This window comes from Frieseomelitta varia, unplaced genomic scaffold (genome assembly GCF_011392965.1).
Source record: "Frieseomelitta varia isolate USP_RPSP 00005682 unplaced genomic scaffold, Fvar_1.2 scaffold_392, whole genome shotgun sequence".
Lineage (NCBI taxonomy): Eukaryota > Metazoa > Arthropoda > Insecta > Hymenoptera > Apidae > Frieseomelitta > Frieseomelitta varia.
Genome location: NW_025110137.1, coordinates 206,771 through 230,572, shown reverse-complemented (window position 1 = coordinate 230,572; position 23,802 = coordinate 206,771). Strand labels below are relative to the sequence as shown.

The 23,802-nt window shown below is 32.4% G+C and overlaps 1 protein-coding gene across 4 annotated transcripts in view; it reads left to right on the top strand.

Moving 5' to 3' along the window:
- The window catches only part of LOC122531340 (protein trachealess), a 282,905-nt gene that overhangs the window by 69,434 nt on the left and 189,669 nt on the right, over nucleotides 1-23,802 (top strand). For 2 of the 4 annotated variants that reach the window (XM_043659162.1, XM_043659161.1), the window contains exon 3: nucleotides 17,627-17,674. The exons of the other annotated variants lie outside the window; for them this stretch is intronic. In XM_043659162.1, coding sequence (XP_043515097.1) covers nucleotides 17,627-17,674 — 48 coding nt within the window. The remainder of the gene's footprint in view (nucleotides 1-17,626; nucleotides 17,675-23,802) is intronic. 4 annotated transcript variants of the gene reach the window in all.

Genomic DNA, 23,802 nt, shown 5'->3' with positions numbered 1-23,802 from the left:
AAATAATTTAAAATTAATTTGAATTGTTTGAAATTTAAAATGATAAATTTGAATTTAAATAATTTAAAATTAATTTAATTTAAAGAACAGAGGGCACAGGTGAATATGTTTTGATATTGTTTAAAATTAATAATGAAATTTCATTAAATATATGATTAAAAGGAGAATAATCATTTGACCTCTTTTTTAATTAGATTATTATTTTTAATTTTTGATATTGAAATTACTTTATTAATTCCAATAATTTTTTATTTAAAATATATAAATTTTTATTATATAATTAATACAATTTTATTATTTATATTTATAATATTAGTTACATTAATTTTAGAATGAATAATAGGATATTTATATTGAATATTTTAATTATTATATATATGTAATACTTATTTAAATTAAAGCCAAAAAGAGGCATTTTACTGTTAATAAAATTATTGACTAAAATTCTAATTTATTGGAATAAGAAATATAAAGCTTCTAACTTTATAATTAGATATAAAATATCTTTATTTCTAAATATATAGTTCTACTGTATGTTCTGATGTAGTATTGCAATAGAAAGTAGTAACAAGGAATAAAAAAATTAATTATCAGTAGGATACACTTTGTACTGCCTTAATCACACAGTAAATAATGTTTTCTAAACACTATCTCGGACGGAGACAACCGCGGTAGAAGAATAGACAACTAAATCATTCACAGAGATGAACAAACTTTTAAGTATTTTTAGATTTTCTCGAAAACCGAGTCCCAGATAAAAGGAATATTATGCCAAATGTTTTTCTTATTTTTCGACGCAGAGTCACCCACCATCTATATAAATATTCTATAAATACTTCAATTACACAAACTGCTTGTCTACGATCTACCAACGATCCAGCTTCATCACGCATGCTCTCGAATCCCCGAGAACTATCCCGAGCGAAAAACTAGTTCATCGGGGAACGATCGCGATCGGTGCGCGACCGTCCGTACTAACAGAGGATCGATGGCTCGCGTTCGCCGGAAGCGGCGTGGATCGGCCATCGACGTGTACCTTCTTCCCCCTCCTCGGGCTACAAGCCCTGTATCTCTTAAACAACCGCGTATTTTTTTGCTGCCGCGTCCGATTTAACTGGATGTCGTTACTACGCTCCGGCATTGTTGTCCGTCCGATTTCGTTCATCGATTCATCCTTACTTTCCGCGGCTGAACGCCGTGGCCTCCACGGTGTGTAACATACACGTCTCATCCTCTACGCGCTCTGCCTCCCCTTCTTCTCTATACCACACGTTTTGTCTCTCTCCCGCCCGTCGCCCATGACCGACCGATAAGTTGGCCCTCGTCGAGCCGAGCCTGCCGATCCGATCCGATCCGATCCTATATTTATTGTATCGGGAGAGGAGACCAGAGCCGCCGCATTCCTCGCGCATGCGCCGCCCGTAATGAGCGGTCTCCGGTCTCCTGTCTGTCTTTCCATCCCGTCTGTCCAGCCGACCGGTCGCAGTCCCCCTTTGCTCACCCTTTCACCCTGCCTCCCACCTCCGCCTCCGCTTCTTCGTTCAGCATCGTGGCTTTCGGCTTCTTCTTCTTCTTCGTCGTCTTCGTCTTCGTCTTCGTCTTCGTCTTCGTCTTCGGCCGGCTCCCTCTTCTTCTGCTTCTATGCGTGTCGAGAGCTGCTGCTGCTGCCGGAGTTGCTACTCCGGATCGGTGGAGCTTCTGGATCCTACGCGAGCATCGCAGCTTTACGGAAAGCGCGTTCGTTGGCCTGAGGGTTAGAGGGTTCTCTTGTTTGCGGACGCGACGGATTTTTCGGGACAGTTGGACGTTTCAGATCGATCGATGAGCGATGGAGATTGGATTTGACAGATTTTTGGACGTGGTTTGTGTGGAAAAGGAAGATTTGTACAGACTGGATTTTACTGTGGATTTTCATGCGTTCGAAGTTAAAATTGAAATTTAATTTTGAAACTACAATAACTGGAATTTTAAAATTTCAGGGTGGAAAATGCACGCAATGTTCAAAAATATACAACATAACAGAGAAAGCAGAGTACATAAATTTCTACTCTAGCTAAGTTTCTTTGATTGCGCTCGTAAAAATTTAAAATTGCATAAAAATACGCAATCTTGATACTTACAGCAACATTCTGTGCATCTCATGAAACATATTATGCAATAATATAACAAATTATGCAACAGTGTAATGTGCAACGACAAAGTACAATATATTACGACTTGTTACACGCTTCAGCATGATTCGATACAGTATAATGACGTATTATAGTTGTCTACACATAACTACCACATTTGTAACTATATTATACCAAAGTGATGGTATTTGAAATTATATGACAATTATAAGTACTCAATCATAATTCAGTTTATGAATCTATCATCTGTGTTATATAAAACATTTTGAGATTTCTTTAACAACGAGATACTACTGTCATGATTGTGTTGCTCGAAGTTTGAAACTAATCCAAAGATATATATGAAAATGATAAAGTGTTATATATTTTGTAAATGTCACAAAAGTATTTAGACATTCATTTTCAATTATTTATATAAATAAACCTTGATATTCACTTAAACACTTACATCTGATCTTTGTTAAGTTTCGAAAAGTAAAAGTATTTCTCAAGCAGAGAACGTGATCTTGGTTTAAGTTTGAATATGTTTGAGGAGGAAATTGATCAGCATAGCTTCGTGGATTACATACAAAGTAAAGTTTAATGGACAAAAGATTGAGCAGCACGATAGTTATTCAATTTTAATTTTTTCGAGATTATTAATTCAGTTCAAGATTGTTAATAATTTCTTATTATACCATTTCTTATTATATATGTATATTGAATTATATTATATGTTATATATATTAGGTATATTATTATTATTATATTATATATTATATTATATTGAGCATAGTTATAGTTATATTAAACAATTAATATCAAATTAAATTTCGATAATGATATTCATCAAACTGTATGTTCGTGATTCGATCTCGAATGAAAAATCTATAATTCTCCCACCCTTGAAAATTATTTGACAATTATTAAAAATTATAAACTCAGTGAAACACCATATTTCTCTATAAAATTCTTCAAACATTAAACCAAGCTCCAACTTGATATTGAAATATACTAAATTTAAGAATTGTAACGAGAAAAATGAAATAAGATAATTATTGTTAATGTTAATGAAAGAATGTTTTATGTAAAAGTTATACATATTCTACATACGAATATAATGTACCTGGACAATTTTAAAGTTTCTTCTGCCCATCATTGTATATGGAAAAACGAAAAACATAGAGATTAACAACATACTTGTAGATACATCCATTTTCAAGATTTCTTTCAAAATTTATACTCAAATAAATATTGATATAGAATGTATCAAGACAGGCCTCGCTTTCTAACATAAAAAATGCATAAAATAGCGTATCATTTGAATAATCACATTAGCTTTCGAGCCAACAAAATTTTAAATTTATTAAAATTATCGAGCAAATTTCAGTTGATACAAAATTATCAATCAAACTGCTTCAATACTAAAAGATTAGAAAAAAATTCAAAGACTGGAGTTAATCACCTTTCTTGCCTTAAATACGTTTCGTGTTACCTTAAGAAAACATAAAGTGAAAGAATTTGAAAAGAAGAAAAAAACAACAGTATGTTTCCCTTCTCAGGTAAACGACGTGAGCAAGTACGCCTTCGTATGCCTTCGTTTGAAACATTGTGCTGGAGTGAAAGGTTGACGAGGAGGGAAGCAAACGCGAAGAATTGCGTGTAGAAGCCGCGGTAGCCAGGCCAATAGGAAAGATTCGCTTCCGTGGTTTGCTTATCGATTCAAATCGCGTGCAGCGTGTATGAATGAAGGAATGAGTGGGCGAGTCGAGCCACCGGTTGAATGGAAGCCCCACGGGTGACCACAAGGCACACGCGCGCGTGCAAACTCCTCTCTTTCTTGCTTGCTTTCTTTCTTTCTTTCTTTCGTTCGTTCTTTTGCACGCCCTCCTCCTTTCTTTCCTCTTCTCTCTATCGTACGCTTGACCCTTGTGGCGAGAAACCGATGAAATCGTTTCGACGCCGTCCACCTTCGAGCTTTCACGACGTTTGCCGCGACGTCCCCTTCGATTCGTCTCTCTCTCTCTGTGTTCAATCGACTCGGCGATAAGTGATTACGCGATGGGAGACGAAAGGGTTGCATTTACATTTAGAAAATGTTTTTAAACTTTTTGCAACGAACATACAGAATCGAAGAAAAGAAATCGAAATTGATCTAAATTTATATAATTATTTATGTAACAAAATTAAATTCATAATTAAATTTATATAATTATTTATATAATTATTGATATTAATATTATATAATTATTTATGTAACAAAATTAATTTCATAATTATTAAATTCTGGGCATTCATGAGATCAGTATCATTGCTGACCAATTGCTTTAATTGAAAAATTAAGATTAAATATTTCATTAATAAAATATGAAATTTCTAGCGATGGATAACAAGTTATTAAATAAAATAGATATTGGTATTAAAGTTCAAATAATTTCGGTTGTATGATTTTTTAATAAAGATAAATTTAAAAATTTATTTAATATTAAATCTTATTATATTAAATTCATTCATTTAATATTATCTTAATATTAAATCTTATTATGTTAAATTAAATTTATTTAACATTAAATATCATTATAAATAATATATAATAAATAATAAATAATATAATGAAATTATCTGAATATAATGAGCTTGAATCTTGAAAATTTTATATTTTCTATTTTATAGTTTAAATTCAAAGCGCTATTCTGTCATATTAAAATTTAATATATGGTAACTAATTGCCATAATTGAAAAATATGTACAGTAATTCAATATACATTGATTGACAAAATTGATTGTCAAATTGAGATACGTACGTATAATTTATCAATACATTTTATTTGAAAATAAAACAAAAATCCATATTTTTGATTTTCTATATGAATAGTCAAAGCAAGCAAACACGCAATGATTATAGATCGAAATGAATGGCACGTTGATTTTTCTCTGTATCAAAGACGTGGGACCTGCAATGTTTTCTGCAAGTACTTTTCAATTTACGAAAATACGTGTTTTCACGAAGGCGACTGAAGAAATAGAATCGAATGTTTCACTCGCTAGTATCGTAACAAGTTCTGTACTTTAAATCTATTTAATTAATTTATTTCAATTCATAAAAGTCCGCATTTCAATTAAGATATATCCCTTATGACTTTATAACTTTATTATATTTATTTTCCAATTGCGTATTGAAATAGTTTCATTGAAATAAGAATTAACATCGAATATAATGGTTATTTGCCAACAACTGGTTAGTTTCGTTATTTAAGATCTATATATATATTTCAGAAATTCAACAATTTCTCGATCTCTAGGTGTACGTCGACTCTTTATCCATAATTCTTCGATTTATTTTGAATACAAAATCATTTTAATCATTACCATTTAGCGGTACAAAAATGTATCTTGTTGCCGATTAATCAGCAAAGTTCTTCTTTCACCCAAGCATGAACTAACAGCCGTGCGGTAAAAAGCGTTGCAAAAGAAAGCACGAGGCAAACTGCAACTCTCGTCGACATCATCAGGCGCGTGAAAAACTCGCGATTCTGCGTAGAGACAAGGCAATACGGGCAACATCGTTCATTTGCATGAAACTTCTTAATCCCACGGAAAACATCGTGCACCTTCCTAATTGAACTTGAGAACGATTTGAAACGTTGCGGCAGAGTCGCAGTCTATTCACGTAGGACGGACGAACGAAAAAAATCCGGTAACGGGCGTGCAAAAGCAGTTTCAGCTGGCGAACGCGAAACTATCGCTAGAAGGGATCGCGATACTGCCCGGCGGAGTTTCCGCTTCTTCTGACAGTTAGCCAGGGCGACAGTTTTACATCCGTTCGCCGGATTCATTAATTCCGAGCTCGTCCATCCCGATGTCTTTTATCGGGTGGCTACCCGAGCCCCGAGGTTAACGATTCCGCGTAAGAAGCCCGGGGACTCTCCCTCTAATAGCTTGTATCGGCATTCCTGCGATTCAAAAAATGTGCCAAATGCGCCTCTCCCCCTGCCCTTGCGGCCTTTTGCATTCCGGCTTTTTTCCGCCCCCCCCGGTCATCGATATATATATTTGCTACGCGGCGGATTTTTCTTTTCCGGCCTTCTACGCGGCTTTCACGGTATTCGCTAATTAATATAATCGCGCGCGCGTCGCTCTTCTTGCGGATGAAGTCCGCCTTTAAATGGAAAATACGCGGCGCGCCACCGCCTCGGCGACATTGTTTTCATCTTCTCGCACGCCAACAGCGAAACTGTACCTCTGTAGTCGCCCGCTCTGACTTGTTCTCGAGTTCTGTGATTCGTTGTCGAGACTCGAATAGATCGATCGTAGTAAATAATATTTATATAGATTTGTATTATTTATTACGACATTATAGATATTAATATATATATATATGATGTAAGTATTATTTGCTACGACATTGTAGATATTAATATCTATAATATAGGTATTTACTACGACATTATAGATATTAATATCTATATAATATAAGTATTATTTACTACGACGTTATAGATATTAATATCTATATAATATAAGTATTTATTACGACATTATAGATATTAATATCTATATAATATAAATATTATTTACTACGACGTTATAGATATTAATATCCATATAATATAAGTATTATTTACTACGACATTACAGATATTAATATCTATATAATATAAGTATTTACTACGACATTATACATATTAATATCTATAATATAAGTATTTACTACGACATTATAGATATTAATATCTATATAAAATAAGTATTATTTACTACGACATTATAGATATTAGTATCTATATAATTATCTTTATAAGATAAGTGAATAATTTTCGTGATGGTTGGATAATTATTCCATTCTTTCTTTCCATTCTTGGAACGAAATTCTTGTCACACACGACGATTAATATTCTGAATGACTTTTAGTACCCAAGGCTCCGTGATTTCTTTGAACATTTAAATATTTCCACTTTTCTCACTGACATTTCATTTTTACAAAATATTTCTAGTGAAAGGCAGTGCACGTACTTCAGCGAGATTCTCACATGTCCCGTTTCTACGAACGATGCTTTGTAGTTCTGTGTGATATAAAGAGAAATTGTAAGGAGGGTTAATTAATTGGAATTTTATATTCATGCGAGATTGCAACGCAATATGTTCAGGATAGAAATTTGTTCAGATTGTTTGAAAGAACTATAGGAATATAATAAATTAGAGCAATTATGCGTATGTTAATTAATATTTCCGAATTAAATTCTACTGAAAGTAAATTAAATCGAAAACTTCAAGAAGTTGAAACCAAATGATAATAGATACCATGAATATTGAAATGCATAAAAATGTTGCTATATTTACATATTGTATTTATATCATGAGATTATAATATGATAAATACGAGAAATTGAATATATCAGATCTTTATAATCTAACGTTTCGAATGAAGTAACGATTGAAGTGAATTGGAAAAATAATTCTTTTTAATTAATTGATTTTAACGTGTCTTTAATTAATTAAAAATATTATATTAATCTCGCGAGTGTCTTAGAACTTCTGAATGGAAGTTATATATATATTTATAAATTAGTTCTTGATTAGACATACTGTTAGAAATGTTTCTCCTAACTGCATTGAAACTTCTCAACTGCTTTTATAATATAATTTAAAATGCAATTTATCTAATTGTGATGAATAAGTATAAGATATCATTATTATAAATGTAAGTTCTGTATGGATGTAATATAATATTATTAGCGAAATCTGTTAGACCTGTTAACGAAATCTGTGATATAATTTGACTTTAAGTCAATATCACCCATGAAATTTTATCCTATTTTAATCAACAATCATATCAAGTAAGTGGAAGTTTGGCACAAACTATTGTGTTCAATGTTAAGAAGATTTGCAACAAATGATCGTGAATAATCGATCCATGTAATAAATTACAGCCATTTACGAGATATTAAAACCATGCTTCTTCTAACTTAATCACTTGCGCTGATTGCGGACTATAACGAGCGACCAAACCGTATGGAATAATTCGTCGCTTTCTTTTTAAACTCGTCGGTATGATATCACTGGATAGAAATTATTGATAGTAATAAATTTATTATTTGCTTTGCCTGGGTTATACTTAAAACTGAGAAAATACTTGCAACTTTGGGACAAAAAATTCTCGACGTGATTCCAACGCAAGAGGTTAAAGAATGATCCGTAACAATTTTATTATAAAAGTTTCTACATTCTAATAGTAAATCTATAAAGTTAATTTTCATTTTACCTTATTTATTTATTTACTTTTACTTTATTTTACTTTATTTTACTCTATGTTACTCTATTTTACTTTATTTTACTCTATTTTACTTTATTTTACTCTATGTTACTTTATTTTACTTTATTTTACTTTATTTTACTCTATTTTACTCTATTTTACTCTATTTTACTCTATTTTACTCTATTTTACTCTATTTTACTCTATTTTACTCTATTTTACTTTATTTTACTCTATTTTACTTTATTTTACTCTATTTTACTTTATTTTACTCTATTTTAATCTATTTTACTCTATTTTACTCTATTTTACTCTATTTTACTCTATTTTACTCTATTTTACTCTATTTTACTCTATTTTACTTTATTTTACTCTATTTTACTTTATTTTACTCTATTTTACTTTGTTTTACTTTATTTTACTTTAGTTTACTTTATTTTATTCTACTTTATTTTATTTTACTTTACTTTACTTTACTTTACTTTACTTTATTTTACTTTACTTTACTTTACTTTACTTTATTTTATTTTATTTTATTTTATTTTATTTTATTTTATTTTATTTTATTTTATTTTATTTTATGGTATTTGCCTGACAGGTGTAGTCATTTGAACAAAAACATACACCTAATACTTATAAATCCTATACAATATTATAATATATATCTTATAAATATAATATTATAATATATATCTCATAGATATAATACTTACAATACCTACAGATCTCGTAATAATCAGAGCGATATATTGCAAAATTTTATAGCGAAGCTAACAAAGCTCCATTAAAAAAGAAAAAAAAAAAACAAAAGAGAGACGAAATTTCACGAAATGCACAGCCCGAATAACCAACAGCAGGACCAATAATACGAGTTGAACGGGTTAAAATCGAACACGCGCGAATGAATCGGGCAGAGAAACCGGGCTGACGTAAGATGATCGAATGAGTGAGGTGTGGGAGGGGACACGCGTATCGCGGTGAAGCCAATTTCGTGAGCGCTTTGTGCGGCACGCTGCTAAAAATGCGTGGCGAATCGACAGCGTTGGATCACAGGCTGACGGGGCAGCTTCAAGATCCATCCTGTCCCGTAGGATCTTGAAGTTGCGAGCATCGGATCCGGTCAAAGCATTCCATTGTAGTGGCCGGTGGTGCTCTTCTAGAAACGATTCCACCGATCCGCTCGGATTCGTCATGTTTTTCGCCATCGACCGTTGCCGCCGCCGTGGTGAACGATCCCCCTATGATTGGCTTCTTCTTCATCAGCGTAATGCGACAGCATTAAGCCACCGTTGTTCCTCGATTCCTCGCCAACAACCCGCGTGCATACTCCATGCGTATTCATGGCGAATAACTACCACCGGCGGCTACGCGTGTATTAATTGACAAATAACTTTTTGCCGATCGCGCTCGGCCCCCTATATGGGCCGCATTGTCCGCGATTATGTACGTCGCTTTCCTTCTTATCTGTTTCCCCTTATCCCACGTATCTCTCTCCTGTTTCTTCGAGTTTTTTCCCGCTTTTTCCCCCCATCGCGCCACCCTCCTCGCCGCCCCCCTTCGAACGATCGGCCGAAGCCGATGGAGCGGCAATGAAATGCTGTTTTTCCGAAAATGGCGCTGGAATGAGGACAGGTCTCCGGTAGCGGCGCGCACGCCGTCCCTATCATTTAATTTGGTATCGGTTGCTTACTTCTGCCCTCCTCGATCGAACCCTCTCGAGGCGCTCACCGAGCCTCTTCTTTGCCTCCTTCCGCAGCAACACGCCCCCCCGCTCGATTCACCGAGCCGTGTACCCCGCGAACAGCTGCTTTTTGCCACCGGGGGCACACCGACCAACTCCAAATCCATTTCTACACCGCGCCACGGGCTTAGAGGGAATGTCACTTGTCTTTTGGTTGATTCCTCTCTCTCTCTCTCTCTCTCTCTGTCTTTGGATCATTCTCGAGGGTTGTTCGAACCCTCGCGTGAATGAGGGTTTTTCTGCGTGGGTACGAGAATTTTTGTTAATACCTCCGATACGAAGAACGTTCTCAAGATTTGTTCTAGGGTCTTTTTTTAAGAAACATTATTTATTGTCGTAGTTATTATAATTGTAGTTGTTATATTTTATTATATATATATATACTGTTAGTTACTGTAACTATAATGCTAAGTATACTATAGTTATCATAGTTATATTATTGTTATTAATAAAAATTATTATTATATTGAAATTATTATTATTAATAAAAATTACTGTTACATTAAATTTATAACTGTTATTTGTAATAAATAAATTTATGGCTGTTATTTATAAATAATAAATAAATTTTTAGTATTACAGTAATAGTAACTAATACTAACTATAATTATAATACTAAAAATATAATACCTATGATAATAGTATAGTAACTAATACTATAATATGATAATAGTATAGTAACTATAACTATAATACTAAAAATATAATACCTATGATAATAGTATAGTAACTAATACTAACTATAACTATAATATTAAAAATATAATAACTGTAATAATAATACAGTAACTAATACTAACTATAATACTAAAAATATAATTACTATAATAATAGTATAGTAACTGATACTAACTACAACTATAATACTAAAAATATAATAACTATAATAATAGTACGGTAACTAATACTAACTAACGGTATAATAACTATAATAATAGTATAGTAACTAATACTAACTATAATTATAATACTAAAAATGTAATAACTGTAATAATACTACAGTAACTAATACTAACTATAACTATAATACTAAAAATATAATAACTATAATGATAATACAGTAACTAATACTAACTATAACTATATATACTAAAAATATAATAACTATAATAATAGTACATTGAATTTATTTATTATAAATAACAGCCATAAATTTAATATAATAGTAATTTTTATTAATAGTAATAATTTCATTATAATAATAATTTTCATCAATAACAATAAATTTATTACTTATGCAATGTTAGTTAAAGACATTCGCAAATTCAATTATATTTATTTGCCCAGTATATTCATTTCTACTATCGTGTCAATGTGACACCAAGAGAGAAATTAGGTTAGAAAAACGAAATGTAAATTAGGATCAAGTCTTCAGATACCAAATTGAAATTCATTTAACGTTGCGTAGCTAATAAATAAATAACATTTATGTAATAATATTCAGAAATGGAAAAGGGAATTTAATTTCAATTTACATTCATTCGTCGAATAATTCCTTCGATTAAAATTATGCAGCGCTCAATAAATTCTAACACGGTGTACGAAGATTTTTCGATTGAATTTGATTGCATCGAATTCGTGAGATTTTGTTTCCTTTAGAAAAAAAAAAAAAAAAAAAAAAACTGTACAAAAAACTTTTTTTTAAAAAATTTGCAAACACGTTCGGATCATTCGATCAGAAGCGAGATAATTTATTCAAACGAAAACATTGAGAACTCTGTAAAAGGCGTCGACGCCTCACTACGGGTGTACTCACGTCTATGCTAATAAATTACTAGGTATTAAACGAAAATCAGGGAAACTATTTAACCGGAGTGTAACATGCAACCGTTGATTATTACACGCGCGTGTGAATTAATTCGACACGAAACGCGGAAAGTACCGCGACAACATTCCAGAATTTAATCCAATATCCTAACCGAAAACGATTTCCACGTGCATGTAATCCAATTATAGATGATTAATGTCCCACCGTGTCAATGCAATGAATTTAATACTCGACCTTCCACGCTTACGTATAACGTTTAACATCTACGATCAAATAATCTCTGCCCATATACGTGTTTCTGGCTGAGCAATAATTTATTCCCAGTAATTGTTAATTATTGGAACTATTTTCAATCAACTGTTACGCAATGCTGCCCGCGTGTGTGGGAAATTAATTTTGCCATTAAGCTCGTCCCCTTTAATTACTTTTAATCCCCATGTTAACAGCTCTTTCTTCTGACCGGAGGATCAGAAACGTTGAAATTAGAGAGAGAGAAAGAGAGAGAGACAGAGAAATTCCTCTTAGTTAAAATTCTGCTATGCGGTACGGTTGGATCGGCGATCGATCGAGAATGAAGCAGGAAAGGATGGAAATCCAAGAGAAGAAGCGCTCATTAGCACTTATGCAGCGTGTACGTCGTCGGTGGCAATGAGCATCATCGTGTCGTAACAGTATGGCATGAGGGAACGTATCTTCGTAAAAGGTACGCAGAGAACTGTGCCCCGACTCCGATGCTTCTCCTGTAGACGTCCACCAGCCGGACTGGTTGCCGGTTAAGGCGTTATAAAATCTAGCGTAACCAGGCTACGCTTCACTTTTTCTTTCGTAGGAAAAGTATCGCGAGTTTGCTAATGAGTTGTTGGTCGGCTGTGCTTCGTTATTAGATCGGTGAAAGTTCCCTATACCTCGTAACATAACAATCGACAAGTCACTCTCGCAACGAGTGCATAGAAAAATTTTAATCGCTCGTGTAGGTCCTTCTTTTATGTGAAAAATTTGAAAGAAATTAAATTAAATTAAATTAAATTTAAAGTAAATTAAATGAAGTTAAAATAAAATTTGAAATAAATTAAATTAAATTAAAATAAAATTTAAAGTAAATTAAATTAAAATAAAATTTAAAATAAATTATATTAAAATAAAATAAAATGAAATTTAAAGTAAATTAAATTATAGAATGAAATAAAATAAAATTTAAATTAAAATAAAATTAAATTAAAATAAAACAAATTAAATTAAATTAAGAAATTAAAAATTATCCAAAATTTTGATGATTTTTATTCTAGATTTTACGTTTTTGTCTTGATTGATCTTCTTCCAGTTTTATGTTATGATTGCAGGAATTAATGATAAACGTATTGTGTAATACATACATACATGATGTTCAATATGATAGTATTTATAATTGGTATTAAAATTATATAAGGAGGGCATTCGATCAAATTTATGTTTTAATAAAGTTTTAATTGAAAGAAATGAAACCTGAACAGAGATTTGTTTTTTACTTGCCGAGTAAAACGTGTTATGGTGATTATTCTATTTTGGATATTTCATATATTTTTATATAATTTGTATGTAATTTTAAATTTTTTATTTCAACTCTTGTCTTGGGTTGTAGTAATTAAATTGAGCTACTTGATTTCGCAATTTTATATCTACGACAAAAATTAAATTCAAGTAATACATTTAACATATTTTGTCTAATAATTTGAGTAATAACACCATTGTATATTTGAAAAAACATGAATTGAGAATTAAAAATAAAATCTAAATCAATAATAACAATTGTACATTATAACAAATTATAGTTACAATAAAATACATTTGGAAAGTGAAACAGATCACTATTTCAATTCTATTCCTTTAATTATGCTCATGGAGATATAAATTTGCAAGATTAGTATCTTTACGACATTTTGTGACTTATCGTATCTAAGTTAGATCTGTATCTTTTTTATTTATTGGAGAGACAAGAACAAAAGTACATATCGGTGCGACGTCGGTTTGTATAAATTTCGTCAATACATTCTAAGAATATAATCCCATTGGGTTTTAATAGGTGATCCTCCCTTCGAGAGGAAGTTTCGGGTCGAAAGAGGGGTGACGTTGCGGCATAGACACAGATACACAATCCACCATCGAGATAGCCGGTTTTATTGGCATGGTAGCCCTTCTGATCTCACGCAAATGAAGATAGAGCACCGACTTCTTGCGTGTCGTGATCAAAAAAACATGATCGCGTAACTTTCTGCCGCGAGATATGGCAACTGTGACGTTTTGCGAAATTTTTCTCTCTCTCGTTACATGCATACATATCTGTAGAAATATAATAGAGGTTGTATTTCAAACTATACATGTCCAAAATTTTCTTCCAATTGTAAAATATTTTTCCGCGAAGAGGAATGTTCTTTTAATTAATTGTAGGAATTGAAACTAAAAAATTCTGACGTTTAGTTAATCATAAAGCAAAAATGAACTTTCTTAATACTTAATCTTTCTTAAATATTATATTATATATTATATTATATATTATATTATATATATTATGTGTATAATAGTACGTTTTGAGTGTTTGAGCAGCGAAAGAAGCACCCTGGAACAAAAGAGCAACCATAGAGACGCGTTAGGGTGTGAGCGACCAAGGGTTCTAACCCCTCTACTCACAGATTAGTTCATCCGTCTACTTGCTACACGAACATAATATTCGAAAATCTTTTCTTTCATCAGAAAAAGAAAAAAACGTACGGAATATAATGCTCTTAAATTTAAACTTACATTGATGTTAATCTTCTTAAATTTAAACTCTGAGCCTTCAAATTCTCAATTTCCTAAATGTCAATTGCCAATTTCAGCTTTTAATTCGGAAAATTATTCCTAAAATGCCCAAATCACATACTTGAGTAACTTTTTTTTCAGTAGTACGACCGATTTATGTATTTATGGAAAATTGTTGCAAATATTAATATATTCTAGGTAAAATATATTGTTTTTCGATTCTGTTTCTTTAGGTATGTTCGTAAAAATTTTAAAATGCATAAAATCCGCATCCTGACCTAACAATAAACAGTATACATCACCAAACAGGTGTTTAAGGAGTGGAGTTAATATTATTAAATAGAAACAGAATAATAATTATTATTAAAAGGTTTTTTTAAAATAAATTTGTGTGGTCTTCTTTCACAATTAATTGGAATTAAAAATTTCAATAATTTGCAAATATAAGAGATTGATTTGCAAGAGATTGATGTTAACAGAACTATGAATATATGATCTAATTTGATTTCTAGTTTGTGTAATAGTAAAAAAATCACACAACAATCCAACAAAATCGTTTTTTATAGCATGTAGACAAATAAAGATACTTAAAAAAATACTCTGTGACGTGGAAACTCCACGAAATTACACCTCTAAGCTAAAAAGTTAAAAACTCTGTACCTTCTCATCCTCCACGAGTTGAAACTCAGAGGATGCAAATTCATTCGCGCATCAAGTGAACAAGTGAAATTTAATCGAGAAGAAACCCACTCCGAAGAATCTTTCAAAAAAAAAACCATCCCTCATCTCAAAACCACACGTGACATCCACGGTTCGTGAATTAGAATGACGTGTCACGCAAAAACTGCAATATTTCCTCAGTTTTAAGTATAGGCAAAACAAATGACAAATTTATTATATTCTCAATGACGATTCATTATATTCTCAATGACGTGCCACGCAAAAACTGCAATATTTCCTCAGTTTTAAGTCTAGGCAAAACAAATGACAAATTTATTATATCGCGTGCGATATTGAGAATAATGAATTTATTATATTCTCAATGACGATTCATTATATTCTCAATGACGTGCCACGCAAAAACTGCAATATTTTCTCAGTTTTAAGTACAGGCAAAACAAATGACAAATTTATTTTATTCACAGTATCGCACGCGATATTGAGAATAATGAATTTATTATATTCTCAATGACGATTCATTATATTCTCAATGACGTGCCACGCAAAAGCTGCAATATTTCCTCAGTTTTAAGTACAGGCAAAACAAATGACAAATTTATTTTATTCACAGTATCGCACGCGATATTGAGAATAATGAATTTATTATATTCTCAATGACGATTCATTATATTCTCAATTATGTGCCACGCAAAAGCTGCAATATTTCCTCAGTTTTAAGTATAGGCAAAACAAATGACAAATTTATTATATTCTCAATGACGATTTATTATATTCTCAATGACGTGCCACGCAAAAACTGCAATATTTTCTCAGTTTTAAGTACAGGCAAAACAAATGACAAATTTATTATATTCACAGTATCGCACGCAATATTGAGAATAATGAATTTATTATATTCTCAATGACGATTTATTATATTCTCAATGACGTGCCACGCAAAAACTGCAATATTTCCTCAGTTTTAAGTATAGGCAAAACAAATGACAAATTTATTATATTATCAATATCGCACGCGATATTGAGAATAATGAATTTATTATATTCTCAATGACGTGCCACGCAAAAGCTGCAATATTTTCTCAGCTTTAAGTACAGGCAAAACAAATGACAAATTTATTATATTCTCAATGACGATTCATTATATTCTCAATGACGTGCCACGCAAAAACTGCAATATTTCCTCAGTTTTAAGTATAGGCAAAACAAATGACAAATTTATTATATTCTCAATATCGCACGCGATATTGAGAATAATGAATTTATTATATTGTCAATGACGTGCCACGCAAAAACTGCAGTATTTCCTCAGTTTTAAGTACAGGCAAAACAAATGACAAATTTATTATATTCTCGCACCGACAATCAAAGCGACGTGTTATTGTCACACGGCTCGGTCACTCGTTACGGTCCGCAATGCAGCCCGCCAGCGAAAGCGGTTAAACAGCGAGGCTGCACCAGTTCCTCGATTATCCGCGGAGACTCGTCCCGGGGGTTAAATAGCCGCTGCCGGAGGGTTGGAGGCGCGTGGCGCGCGAAAGTCGCGCGCGCAGCGTGCGTTAGCGGGTTGGTGGGGGCGACGTTTGACGGGGGTGGCACGAGCATGAGACCGACACGCGCCTCCACTCGATGACACTTATGCACACGCCCTCAGACCGCGTGCGTGTTGTTGCGCCTGTCAAAAGTCTTGCTCTTGCTCGCGGTTACTCTTGTTCTACTCTTGTTCCACCCTTTCTGTCCCTCTACTCTGTTCCGTCATCCGGGGGTTGGCAGCGAACGCGTCGAACCACGTGTTTTACTCGTCCACGAATCTCTGGACGAGCTTCATCCTTCACAGTTTCTCTCTTGGTGATCGTGATAGTTGACAGAATTTCGAGCAACAGAGAGGGGAGGAGTTTAATTCTCATGATTCAATCTCTTTGTTGATTTTCGACTCGAACAAACAAAATATTTTCCTGCTGTTGGTGCTGTACGTTTGGGGAAAAAGAGAGATCTTCTCCCTCGAATAATATTCTCGTTGAATGTGAATTCTGAATATGAAGGGATTCGGTGAACTGTGAATTCGAATAGAATTTTAGTTCGGTTGTTTGAGATGGCTGGAAGATTGTCTTTGAAACAGTGGGCGAGTCGGGTGTAATTTTAATGGTTGGACTAAACGAACGAAACCGTGAACGAACGATGGACGCGCAAATGTATAGCAGAATGTGGCAAACGCCTAATCTGTGCAGCGCGTATAAACATCCCGCTCTAATGCAGCTGCAGGCGAACAATAACGAATTTCATTCGTGGTTTCATTCTAGGAAACCGTCCATGGACGACGTTGGAAATCCTACCTCCGTCAACGCACGGTGAGTACGCTTCATCATGTTGAGTAATTATTTTTCTTTTTTTCGCGAGCGCTTGAAATACATTATTAGTTGCCGCTGTTGTTGCTTCCAAATCGCGATCTTGTCCTCTTGATTCACAATTTTACTTTGTCAATTCGTTTCGATTTCTATTTCACAATCAAATATTGTAGATTTGAAGCATAGTTGAGTATAATTTGTTTATCTTACTTAGGTACACATGTTATACTTTCTGTTTGTAATAATTTTTGTACGAAGCAGCAACGGACGACACTTTTTAAAGAATGTATAGTAGCATTTGTCTCTTTTATTTGTCGAATGTATCAAATTGTTTTTAAAAATGTAAGGTGAATACTGCTGACGATTCTTTGATCGAATTTATGTTACATCGTTTAATATCAATGGAATTATTTGATAGTGATAACTGTCTGTGAAATGGATTGATTTATAAATTACAAATAAATTATGTTGTATGTTGGCAACTTTTTTTGATTGAATTTATATCACACATGTTATTAGAGTTATTTGGAAGTAACAACTATCTGTAAAATAATTGATTTATACAAGTACCTTAATTGTTTCTAAAGTATATATTGTCAATATTTTTCTCAATGAATTCGTATTGTGTTATCTAATATTGAAATTATTTGAAAGCAATCTGCAAAATAGGTGATAAAACTAATTACAGATACATAGTATTAGCCAGCAATATTTAATCAAAACTTGATCAAATTTTCTTCCACAATTCTATATCATTTATATTATTTATTAAAAATTATAATATAATTATAATATAATTATTTCTCTGTACGAGAAGCACATTTTGATTTCCTACAACTGAATGAACTTCTTCGTTAGCATGATCATATCAATTGAACAGTATTTGTGGGAAATATTGTGAGTGCCAAAATTGAAAAATTGTGTCTTTTTATAGAAACACGTGCACGACAACTGAATCATTTTAAAAATTTCACAGTTATGAAAATTATAAAAATCACCAACCATGATTCAAATATGAATAATTACAAAAAGAGACAGGTTTATTGAAAGTATAAAAACATACTTGTCTGGGAAACTTTCACAACGAACAAAAACGTGTTCAACTTGTTTAGTTCAGTCAAAGAATTTGCATTTTACAAATATATTAACCGTAAAAAAAAAAAAAAACAACTCGACCATCTCAAACGGCAGTTTTAAAAATTTTGCAGTTTGGATGAAACTTTTGAAAATCGATCGTCGATAATCACAGTGTTTTCTACAAATAACGCTTCAATAGCAGTTAACACGTTCGTATGTAACACTCGAACTTGATCAGAACGGACGATCTACGATGGGCAATTGTGATTCAAACAATTGTCCAGGCCATCGGAATATCGATATCGATGGCTGTCACGATCGAGAAAGCGGCGATCGGCGCAGGTAGAATCATCCTGGGCCGTGTTATCGGCCGCGAGCATCTACCCTCTTTGGCCGAGGGCATCGGAGAACCGGCCTATCTGCCGCAGTAACAATTGAACCCGTAATAGAATCACATTTATTCTTATTACTCGACGAGGTCAAGCGACCAAGGGAAACGCCGTGGCCCGATCCGAAGTCGGATCAGCTCTTCTCCTAAGCCCGTTTCACGAGCTGCGTTATTTCTCCCTCCCCCGACGCGTCCACGCACACACTACTCTTTGTTTGGTCCTCCAGTCGAATCCTTCTGTTCCTTCCTCTTTTTATTCCGCCAAGCGGTGGCGTCTTCGTTGTTTCTTCGAGACACGCCGAAGATTAGGGGATCGACTGGTTTCAGCGAGAATGTTAGAGTTCACTTGACGGGGTTGAATTGTGAGAACAAGTGGCTATGGGTACGCGCGTTTAATTTCTAGTAATAATTCTCGCGTCTTAAAATTAGCATTATTAGGTGTTGCAGGTGTTGTGTTACGAATTCGGTATGTTTTAAGATTCAGCTCGTTTATGGATGGTGAAAGTTGGCTTATTACACTTGCACGTGTCCGACCACCGATTTTGATGAAATTTGTACTCTGCTTTGCACGTCCAGCGAGAAAGATTTGAAAATAATAATAAATTTTTTTTGTAATGCAAAAATCAAAATTCCAGTTTATCCCTGGTTTTCATATACAAATATTTAAGAAAATCTACGGTTTTTTAAATATATTGTTTGAACAAATGTATCGTTAAATTTGTCGTTAAAAAAAAAACACTAATTCCATCAGCTTACACAAAAACTGTATCTTCAATAATTTTCGAGATATTCAGACAAAATATATATTTAAAATATTATATATATTATATAAATATATATAATATTTAAAATATTATATATATTATATATATATATATATATATATATATATAATATATATACTAATAATAAATTATAAAGTATATACATACGTATATATATAAAATATATATATATATATTTAAAATATATTCCAGAGCCCCAACTTTGAGGGTTGTTTTCACCCCTTCAACATCGACGATTACTAATCAAAAAAAGATATGTGTCAAATATTAATATAAATCTACTATAATGGTACACACTACTTATATATACTATATAAAGTTATATTATTATAGGGTAATTATTATTATTGTTATTATATTGTAATATTATATCATGAAATTCATACATAAAATGGACAAATCGAACAACTTCTACATATGTCAATAATATTTCTTGTATAGAACGAGCAGTGCAGTTTCAAGGATTGTAAAATCTCTGTTTGTCGATAAGTCTAATTTGAAATATCCTGCTGATGTAAAATGTCGTAGAAAAATACAGCAAAGTGTGTTGATTTACTATTCTAAAAAATATAAAGACTAGGAACGTTAGTAGAATGTTGGTTACGAGGAGATAAAATTTGTCACGACAATACACCAGTTAATGTAGATAATGACATTCAATTTCAAGTATAATATCCCTCTTGAACTTTCTACATTAACTGGTGTATTGTCGTGACAAATTTTATCTTCTGGTAACCAACATTCTACTAACGTTCCTAGTCTTTATATTTTTTAGAATAGTAAATCAACACACTTTGCTGTATTTTTCTACGACATTGTACATCAGCAGGATATTTCAAAGAATTTAATAGATTCCTGTAACATCTAATGGAATTCAAGAATTATATAAAACAAAAAATTCAAGCACTGAAGATCAAAGTATCTTTTTATACTTCTTAAGTTTCTTTTATATTATTAAATGATAGTTTAGTGAAACGGATGTTCATTTTATTCTCTGCAGTTGACATTGGACGTTAAACACTGCAACATTGAACGTAGAATATCATATTTTGTTTAATTTAATTTAAGAAATGTCAGTCTTTCCGTTAATTTTGTGTCTGAATGGTAAAAAATTAGCGGATTTTGGAATTTACGTGCAAACAGATAGCAAAAAATTTGGTACAAATATAAAATTTGTGAAAAAGGAAGCTCCTTCTGTGATAGTTATAACGCAGAAATATACAACACAATGAGATGGTCGTGTTTCATTCGTGTCATTAATTTAAATTACATGATAACCCCTGCAAGTATCAGTGTAAACCTAATCTACCCCACACGCGTTTTAACGAAATTAGCATACACTCGTACGCGTACCCTCTTAAACTCGAATACTGTATGGCAACTGGAATCTGTTCCTTAAAAATCTATTCTTCGAATGATAAATCAGTGATTGCTAATTATGTATATTCGTGTTGTTTCAAATTTTCAATTCTTTACCGAAAAATACTCTGCACGTTAGAAATACCTTCGATTAATAATAATATTTAGTTCTTCTTTAATTTAATCCTTGTATGAAATTTGTGTAGAACTACGAATAAGTAAATTCGGGCGAAATTGACTTAGTTTCGTATATTTGTAAGAAACAGAGTATAAAGAATGAAAATTCAGTTCGTTTAATTATTACAATTTATTATTTCATCTTTTATACTTGTACAATGTAATTTTAATATTTGCTCTATATTTGAGTATATGAAAAAGTTCATCATTCCACTCTGAGTAGTACATTAATTACAAAGAAATAAGTATTTATGGCCTAATTTTCGCATAAATCCAGTTTCCGCAGAAGTGTTAATTATTATAATATTTACAAATGTTGTTTGACATAGAAAATGATTATCAAGAAAAATTCAGTGAGCAAGAAAATGACGGAGACATTATAAAATTAAATTGAATTGAAATAAAATGAAAAAAATAATAAAATTGAATTGAAAATAATATATAACAATATATACAATAATATACATAATTGGACTACAGATTTTTATCCAAATTTATATTTTTATAGGAACGTCTGTTGAACTAGTAGAATTTAAATAGAGATTAAAAAATTATAACAAGTTCTCATTGTATATTTTGAATATTTTACACAAACTTGTATATCTTTGAATATATAAAAATATCATACAGAAACCCACAATTAGCATATTAACAGAAATATACACAAAGAAAGTGTCTTTACACATTTTGCACAGCAGATAATATAGAATATATAAACATAGGAAAAATACTGCTGCAAGGATCAACGAAACCACAATAACTGGAGTTAATAACAAAAAGATGAGAATGAGAGACCAGAAGAAATAAAAGGAAAAAAAGTTACTTTGAAAAGTGAAAACACATTGAACGAGAAAATTGTGCATTTCACGCGACAAGGAGAGAAAGAAAGGGGATTAGAACGCGATCGTGCATCTTCAACGAGGAACTATGCGCCCTCGGAGTTTGTTTAATTAATACAACGGTGACTCATGTACCTATGCACCACAGTGCGTAACGAAGCATCTGCCACGATGTATCTCGTTCTCCATCTCGCCACGTTCTTTAGGACTGAACCTACAAGACTATCAAAATCCTTTGCTCGTGTTATGAAGATGCCGCCTTGTAGATAGAAATATATATATGTATATATATGTATATATACGTATGAAATTTCTGCGGAAGGTTCTAGCCCATTCTGATGTTGACAATAATTCATCAGCCCGTATTGTTGTACGGGCTGGTGAGGCCGAAGGAACGACGCCGGTTTCTCTTATCTTCACAGGGATTTCGTCAAAATTCCCCGACCTCTGTTTTTCGCTTGTAGATCATTGTCTCTAAGTTCGTGTAGCGCCAACCGAAATCTTGCGTTTAATGGTATTAATGCAAGAAGATTAAATTTGAAAACAATGTACGTCTCTTCTAGTCGCTTTCTCTTTTATTTTATTTTTTTTCAATTTTTTTGGAAAGTATTTTGAATTAGGTATACTTGGCGAATTTCAGATTTTTTCTTTTTTCTTTTCAGTTAGTCAAAAGACACGAATGCTTTCGCAAAGATTAATATTGATTTCTGTTTAGGCAAAAAAAAAAAAAAAAACGCAGTTGTATAACACATTTGAATTATAATAATAATTTATACATTTGATACATGTTGAAGATACGGTTGTTCTAGTGTTAAAAAAAATCGGTAATTTGTTAAAAGAATATTAAAACAATTGGACAAGCCTCGGAGAAAACTTTTATTAATATACCATTCGTAACACCAAGTCCAAATTTGTCTTTTGTATTACTCTTAATTGATATAATTGGATTATTGAGCTATTAACAATTTGGACTCACTTTTGGTGCTAATCTTTATCGTATGACAACATTTGAAGGTTAATATTTATAGTATATGAAAACTCAATTCAGGTTTAATACAATATCACTCGACAAGTGTTACATACAATTTCACTTGAACAAACCAGTTTCAAAAAAAGAAGTTCCTTTTGTACAGTTTCCAAATCAAAGTACAGTTAGGGGAAAGTGTCACGTGAATTTCATAATAATACTCTGACTACAGACATGACTCTCCTTTTCAAAATTACGCTCGTAATAATTCAAAATAAATTCAAGACAAAATTACTCGCATGAATAAGCACTAAGGTAAAAAAAATATCATCTTCTTTTTCCATACTATTACAATACACTGTAACCTCGTCCCACAAGTGGATTTGTATCTAAACGAAGACCATAGTTTAATTCAGAGACCGAATCGGTATTACGGATACCGGAAAAATACCGGTATTTTTAGGTTACTATTTGATACCGGTTTGATGAAACCGAAATATTGCGAATACCGGTATAACGATGTTAAGTCGGTAGATGTG